At 36.1% G+C, this 8,553-nt stretch overlaps 1 protein-coding gene across 1 annotated transcript; it reads right to left on the bottom strand.

The window, feature by feature from the left end:
* Positions 1–355: 355 nt before the first annotated feature.
* On the bottom strand, positions 356–5,949 carry GOLT1B (golgi transport 1B). The gene is made up of 4 exons (XM_010015629.1): positions 5,864–5,949; positions 3,895–4,073; positions 2,454–2,535; positions 356–1,072 (listed from the first exon to the last, which is right to left on the bottom strand). The coding sequence occupies exons 1-4, from the start codon at positions 5,945–5,947 to the stop codon at positions 1,034–1,036; spliced, it is 384 nt and encodes a 127-aa protein (XP_010013931.1). The 5' UTR covers positions 5,948–5,949; the 3' UTR covers positions 356–1,033.
* Between the last annotated feature and the right edge of the window lie 2,604 nt (positions 5,950–8,553).

The following is an 8,553-nucleotide window of genomic DNA, read 5'->3' as shown; positions in this document are numbered from 1 at the left end:
TCACATACACAGAACTTTCAAGTTTTCATTTTATTACTGTAAAAAATAAGTCAATTTGTGGTTCCAGAGTAAACAAAGAAACCTTAGCTTCAAACTATATAAAAACAAAAGTTCAATTTTTGATAAGATAGATACATTTTCACAGGGCTCATGTCAGCACCTTAACCAAATGCAGTTTTTAAATTAAGCATATTTCACCAAGTAAAACATTAATGACAAGGGGCTACATTCTCATCTGGATGCACATGTAACATGACTCGAGGAGAACAAACTGGAAGGAGTGCAAGTCAGTTTCCAGAGTTCCCAGTTGAGCTCTACATGTTCAGAACCAACATTTAAGACTGAAGTTAAAGATTGACCTTTTGCATATCCCAAAATGGAAGGCAAATACAATCAACTTACATTTGGCTTTGAAACATTAAGATAACAATGTTTTATCTCAGCCATATATTTACAGAAATGTTTATAACCGAACCATGTAGGGCTTCCTTTTTTTTTTTTTTGTCATAATACATTTAAAGATGAACAGTCATCTGAACCTTCATGCAAAGACGCATCTCTTGTCACACAAGAAGTTTTCCGTTTGGTTTTTTTTTTTTTTTTTGCTGAGGATAGCAAGCAGAGGGTTGGATAAGTTTGGATCACCCATAAAAATGTACACCTGTTTGCTCTACTGCACCTTCAAAATAAGAAGGCAAAGTACAGGCACCGTTAATTCCACAAGGGTTCACTGCCTCTAGCATGTTTTTCAAAACCAACAGAAAGAGTCTTGAACAGTTGTAACATGGGTTATTCCATGACTTTCACCTCTTCAGTTTGCTTCCTGAACTCTGGAGTTACTTTCCTAGAAGCATACTTGCTGAGCTTCTTTTCTAATGTATATTGTTGACTATACATTTTAAATTAAACTGTTATGTAAAGAATGTAACAAGCTTTTCCTTTGTACACAACTTAATCTTTGTGCTGAGTATTCTTCAAAAGGATTTTATAAATAATACGGTAAGTTTAGAATCAGTCTTCTGCCCTCTTGTCATTATACCATGTTGTTGCTTTCTCCAACTTTATCTACAAGCTGTAGAAAAGAAGACAAAAAGGTTTTAAGCTGTATGACATATGGGCAGTGAAGTTACTCCCAATATTACTTGCTACTTGCACGGTTAGTATGCGACTGAAAATGAGAGTCAAATAGTACTCACCAAGGTCTCATGACTGAACTTTGTGAAAATTAAAAATCTTACATTGCAATTGTGTTTCTGCATGACATGTTTTTCTCATATAGACATTAACAGTGCAACATGAAGATGCAACAGAATGAAAAAGGAAATAGAAGAATGCAGATAACACTGCTAGCTTAATGATTAAAACAAAACAATACAGTATCAGCCACACATGCATTAGTAGACCAAGTAAGATATTTCAACTGACCATTACTGTGGATTCTCTTCTGAGCCTACGTAGGCTTTGAATAAAACATTAACAATTATCTTTTAAAAACAAGATTTAACCCCATTATGATCAAATTAAATATGACTAAGCAAGATCAATTGACAAATGAAACATTCAATTGATCATGAATTATGAGCCAGAACTTGGCCTAATTGTAAGATTGGAACAGATGATCTTGAACACTAATTTTTAAAAAACAGTCTGTATACATCTAAGTTATACCCCCCCTTAATTTTTTAGTAGTAGCTATTAAAACTGTTGCATTCAAAACTAGGGTTAAAAATGCTTTAAAAAATGTTGTGTTAAAACACATACTGAAATTAGCACAGTAAAAGTAGTTGACCGAACAGCCTTTCTGCCACCTGTTAATTGTCTTCAGATCCCTGGCTATTTGGGTAAGAAAATGGAAAACTGCATTTGAAAAAATATAAATCTTAGTAAATAGCAAGACAGAGCCTGGTGCAGTGGGCCTTGATAAATATATCCAAACGAATGATTATGTATCATGAGTTTCTGGATTCGCCACACAAACTGTAACTTAACATTGACCTACACTGTTTGCTTTTACAGGCCACTTCTCATGAACATATCCAAATGTTATCTGACAAAGAACAGTGGCCTCCTCATCGTACAGCCAGGAGAAGCAGCACAGAACAGTGGCATTATTCACCTATCTGGTCTCCTAGGGCCAACAATGAAGCAGGAGGCAGAGCCCCAGCACTCTGAATGGCAGTCCAGGGCTCTTCCCACTTCACAATGCATAAGTGGGGGCAGCTTCTCCAAAGGTGTCCTTTTGTCCCTTTTACATCTACAAGTCTCTCACGGGGAATTAATGCGATCTGCATTGTGCAAGAACTAGTAGAGGAATATACTCAAAGTCACTGTGCTAAAGTTAACATTTGCTTTATTTCTGATCCATTTCTACTACTGCTATAACAATGGAAGAAAAAAAAACAAAAAACAAACCAGTAGAAGGTTCAAATTTGCATGAAGTACCGAACACTTACCGAGCTTATACCAGGTAAATTCAAGAGATAGCCAAGAACTGGAACTCTTCTAATAAAGCCAACCACCACAGGAAAGAACCCCCTTTAGGCAAAATATCAGAAGGTTGTATTAGTTTTTATAATTAAACTATTCTTATATTGCCGTAAAATGAAGAAATAGGAGATTTTTGTAAACCAAGATTACACAAAATCTTGTAGCTTGTTAACAGCACATTAATTGTACCAAATATATCAAGATACATTCAGAAGAGAAAGGAGAAAACCAGGAAACAAACACCTTATTTTTAAATGGACTTAATTTTCTTCATACCAGGCAACTCTCAGTCAGCTCTTCAAAAAAAGAAAAAAATAAAACCAACCCCAACTAAAGAAAGAATACCCTATTTAGTCCACAGTACTCATGCTCCCAACTCATTTCTCAAAATTGCCATACATATTTAGAGATAGTTTCATTTTACGTTATAGGAAATACATTCTTGTAATACTCAGTGTAAAAACAATTGAAGTTAGTTCTGAGTAATCCCCTTTGATACCATATATGGTACCATATCTCTACATTAACTAAAGAAAATTAAACATGACAGAGTTGTATATTCACTTATTTCACAGATCATGTAAAGTCAGATATTTGAATCATGTGCCAGGGTGTTGCCTAGCACAGCCGCTATGGTGTAGCTCCCCTGCACCGTCTACTTGGTCTGTGAAGCAGGAAAACAAGTTTTCTTTGGCAGTATCTATCTCAGCTGTTTGCAGTCAATTGCAGCAATTCAGCTGGTGGTGGCATTCTGAGTTATCTCTTGTTCAGCTATATATTCCCTGCACAGAAAAAGTATTAATGTGTAATGAGACTTCAGCCACAATGAAACAGTGAAGTTTCACGAGTCATCATCCTCTTCATTGCACTGGTAAGAACGATTTGCTGGGTAATATCAATACGAGCAATTTTTTTCCTGGACTTTTTATTTTTTTGAGACTGCATAATTTCAGAGGTCCAGTAAATTATGATGCAGGGCCCACAAACCACTTGTAACAGATTAAAACAAGTGTTAAGCCAAAAATAAGGAATAGTCAGTACAGGAAGGATAATACTGTTAGTCATAACCTTGGATGCCTGTAATCTGAACAAGGCTCCAAAAGCAGCTCAGAGTACAACAAGAGATACTGTCTCATAATAGCCTTCTCTAGTGAATGCAACCTGAGCATGTGAAAGTATGGCAAAAGACTAAACCTCTCATGGGAAACTAGTAGCAGCATCTTAAAGACTAGAAGGGAAAGACATTCTAGATTTAAACCAGAGTAAACTAATAATTGTGTGTGTCTCACTTCAGTCAGATGCATCGTTAAAAAAGAAAAAAACCACAACAAAACAAAAACGGTTGCAATCCTGTCATATATTTATTCCTACATACACCAATACAGAAAGGTATTTTGAAAGACTTACCTGAATAATAGGAAGAACCCATAAATTTCAAGGATCATTCCTATTAAAGGCCAACCAATGAGAACAATGAGCACACCACCCAGGAAAAAGCCTGTTGCTTTCATTTTGTGTTTTTGAAAGAAGAATCTAAATGTTCTTTCTAAACCAATAACAAAAGATAAGCCAGCCACAAACAAAACCTAGAAAATACAAAAAACAACCAAAAAAGGAAATGGCTCATTACGTTTCTAAGTTTAGGATGTAAACATATATACACACATATTCTTCAAAATTAATTGCATTTCTTGCACAACTTGTCTTAATACCAAAAGAGATGCTCAAGAAGAATTTATGAGTGATCTTCTTTTGTAAAGTCAATCTTAAAGCATTTCTAGCTAATATTCAGAATTCTTCTCTCAGTTGCATGAAGAGAGTCTACGTTTGTGGTCTCCGACAAACACAATCATGTCAAAAGACCTGGTGACAACAGTTATATCTGCCCTATAACATAAGTACAATCATTATCCACAAGCAGTGCTGAAGCTTATCACCACTGACAACAAAGGTTCATGAAGACTGAGAACAGACATGTTACAGAAGCACTTCTGTTCCATACCACAGACATATTCAACAGCTTGTACTAATCTACTGAACAGTGCAAAACCAAAAGGTGAACACAGTTGAAGGGCATTATCAGTTATCTTCATTTTTTTTTCCTCTCCTGTATAGTTTACTAGTTCCAGTAGTCTGAACACTCACACTAGTCCCTGTTAGAGCTACTAGTTAGTGCTACTTTTAGTGTCTTTTATCAACAGGACTTGCAATTATTTCAGTTGTCAGCATACACCTAGGTAACATTTTTGCTGAGAAGTGGGGAGTATCTCAAATTTTACTCAAGATTATGGATAAAATTTAAGTTTCATATGTTATTTAATAAACCACTTTCTTACCACCTCTTCCCCTTTCTGATATATCTTTTTTTAAGTTTCTGTAAGGATACAGTAACTTTTCTTGCATAATCTTTGCTTACCACATTACCTGTCATTGTTTCTTCCTACCTATATTTTCATCATTTTCCCTAAACAGCATCTTGTATTTCCACCTTACACTGGAGAAAGAAAAAATAAGCAATATTTTTTACTCTTCCACTATACACTTTGACAGTTCAGAATAATGCTTCAACTAATGTACCCGAATTCAAATACACATTTTTTATCTTCCTTCAGTGAATCTCAGTATTTGACTCTGCTGCCACAGAATGAAACTGATCAGTTTTGACCACAGACTAAGGCATCAGAAAAAGAGGATGCAAACTTCTACCAGGCTGTGCTCTTGGCTGGCTGGCAAAGCTGAAACAGCAGAGACACAGAGATTATCACATTCAGAAAAGACCCTGTCATTTTCTATTTGCTTTGGATTAGGAATTTTGTGTACCAGAACTAGGATTTATTTTCTATGCTTAAGTGAAAATTTTGGTTTGGTAAAAATGAAAGATATTAAATCTCTCAACAATGAAGAGTGACTGGATCTTCTAAACCCGAACTATCAGCAATTCATACTCCCTTCTTCCTTTATAAAGCACAGCAAAGCTAAATTTGCTACCATATACAGAACACTATTCTTACCCAAATGTATTCTTAAGTTTGACAGTTATCTTAGAAGATCACAAAAAAGAAAGTGTTAGTAATCACAGCCAATCTAAAAGTCATACTTGCAGCAGCATAACAACTGTGGAAGAAGCTGCATCTTGTCTGACCAATATACTGCAGGCCTGACCTGGAGGTACGACATTTAAAGTCATGTGAACTGTTATAACTTTAATCAGGAAAAATGATTCACTTTTATCCCTGAGCATAACTCTTCCTTTATACCAAACTGCCACAGTATTTTTTGTGATCCAGTTTCAAATTGATAAAATGTTTTATTTTTAATTTATCATATACTTCATTCTAAACAGTGCAGAATCTAAAACTAAACAGAAAGCACTTACATTTCCAATAGCCAAAAGAGCTTTGTCAAAGAAGAGTATCATTCCAAAGAAAAGGAAAAACACTCCAAAGCCTGTTAGTCCCATTCCAATCTCTGAAAAAGAAACAGATTTAGACATATAACAAAACATGGTACCAGGAAAAACTCATGCATAAAAATTGTGAAAACCTTAGAATGTCCAGTCTACAGATATCTTAAGTTTATAGAGAAACTCAATCTATTTTATGACCACCTAAAACTTTCCTGAGTGTACAAATATAATGTCTTGTAAACACCAATTACTTCAATAACAGAAATATCTTTTGAAGCTGCTTATCAAAATAGTACATATTTGGCACTATGTACTGAAATCAAATGCTACAAAAAAGCATGCCTGCAAATATATACACAAAGACATCCCTTTTGCTTTACTGCTGGTCTGAAGAATTATTTTATGAACTGATAACGAAACTTTGTTTTCCATTTGCAACTCTTATCCCATTACTTTTACCACAGTAATATATGTACCCTGGTCCTTTCCATCCTCCTGGGACCTCACATTTTACCTCCCATAATCTTGCATAGAAGTCTCACAGCCCCCCAACTTCTAGCTTGAACACAACTCAGATTATTGCTGTAGGCTGTTTCCAAGTCACACCTGCACTGACAGTAATTAAACACTAGCTTGGTCTCCAGCCACTTGCCAGTTTTCACAAAACTAGTAGACACTGAGTATCTTTGAGTTCTGCCTGTGTGTAAAGGTTGCTCCAGAAATACTGGGAGGGCAAGAGCAGGATGGAAGGCTTGTCTGAGAAACTGGGCTAGAAACATCAAGCTGTGTTTAAAACTACCATTTGATACTAGCCTCCAAAGGTATCTTGAAGACCATACATAGAAATACATCTTACTTTTAAAATTAAACTCTGAAGCCTTTCTTTGACTTTCACAAAGACTGAATGGGAGCAAAGTAACAGGAATGGCAGCAACATGGCTGCAACAGTCTTTGCATTTATCCATGCACTTACATTGCTATCCCTGTCATCAGAGACTTTAGAAACCTGTAAGACACAAAACCAGGCAGCTTGCTAGCCCAGTCTGTCTGTGCCTATCTATCTTTTGAAGATTCCAGTAGTTTTGTATAGCCTAGCCTGAACCAAACAAAAATCCCCATCCACACTATCACAGCCTTCACTGCTATAGGCTTCAAGACCTACTTTTAAATATATTTTGGTTGCACGTTTGATTGCAATTTAGATCTAGTCGAACATTTAGTGTTGCTTGAAGAGCTCAGGAGTACCATTCTGCCTATTTCAGAACCTCCCTCTAGTTATTGCAAAAAAGATATCAAAACAGCTCAAAGAGATTTGTTACAGCAACATTCAATTGCCCTAACTTCTGTAAGGGCTCATCTTTCAGCAAGGCTGCAGACAACATGTTATTAAATCTGTAGTTCCATGGTATTGTCTGCCACTTTAAACTTCTGCTATGAGCATTTTAGCCACCCAGAATTAGAAATACTAAGTAACCTGCTACATTTGATTTACTACAGACACTCTCAATACTTGTTTACAATGAAAAAATGGAATTGCAAAATGTATTTTCAATGAATCTGTTGACTGAAGGCAAGATAACAATTACAGCCTGCCCTTTTCTCTAGTACTCTACTTTAGAAGAGCAGAAACAATCTGTATTCTGGAAGGAAAACACTTGGAGGCAGGACTCCAAGGGAATTACCAGCTGCCAATAAGATAAATATGCAGTCATGGGAAGTGAGTATTCATTCCCCCAGCAGACATGGCACAAAGTAGGCATCTAGCAAGAAGGCAGAGGCCAACTCCCAACAGCTGCTGCAATTACTGCTCTGACACTTCTGTATTCACTTGAAACATGTTTGGAACACCTACTGCTACAACAGATTCAGTTTCACTTTCAAGTACTGCTGAAATATGATGCGTAGTCCAGGACTATTATTCCCAATATCTCAGTAGAAGGTATTACTAACTTGATTCATATCAGAATTTGGAACTATATTTGACTAGTATTCTTAGTCTAGCTATTCTAGCATAGAGGCAGGGGAGAGGCACCGATACACCATACCTAATCTTTGCAACAATGAACTAGGAATTCTTGTAAGTGTGAACTATTTATAAATGCTCTCTCCTGTGCCAGAAGAACCTTCCTGTATTACTCAAATACAACATTTCAATGCCTAGAAATGCAGAAACACATACTAGCAATGTGACATTTGCTCTGGATTGTTTAAAAGTGATTCTGATGTACTAAGAAGAGAGCAATGCTTTCTCAACCTTTCTGCAGAAACCCTGTAAGCTCTGCAAGCTTACTGCAGCACTGTACCAAAACAACTTAGTAAATAGTAAAGCTTAAAATGAAGATACATTGCTTATGAAAGTTCAGGGAAGACAATGCACATCCTCTACCTCCTGTGTACAAAGTAAGAATGGGATTGTGCACCAGAGGCTTTCAGAAGAAAAACATTAAAGCAGTTTATAGGATATATGAAGTTTCCATTTTTAATTATTTTGATAGCTATATATTTTTTAGTTTTCTCCAAATTATTTTTTCAATACTAAGTGCATTCTTTTGCAGTTACTGGTGATTTATACACCATTCCATGAATCACTTAGGAAGTTCTAGACTGTAGCTGCAAATTCAACTTTTCAAGCATCAAGTAACAGAGTGGTCCTCTCCAGG

The sequence above is a fragment of the Nestor notabilis genome, unplaced genomic scaffold (assembly GCF_000696875.1).
Source record: "Nestor notabilis isolate BGI_N333 unplaced genomic scaffold, ASM69687v1 scaffold11960, whole genome shotgun sequence".
Lineage (NCBI taxonomy): Eukaryota > Metazoa > Chordata > Aves > Psittaciformes > Psittacidae > Nestor > Nestor notabilis.
The sequence above is the reverse complement of the archived record's forward strand: the minus strand, read 5'-3'. Positions and strand labels throughout refer to the sequence as shown.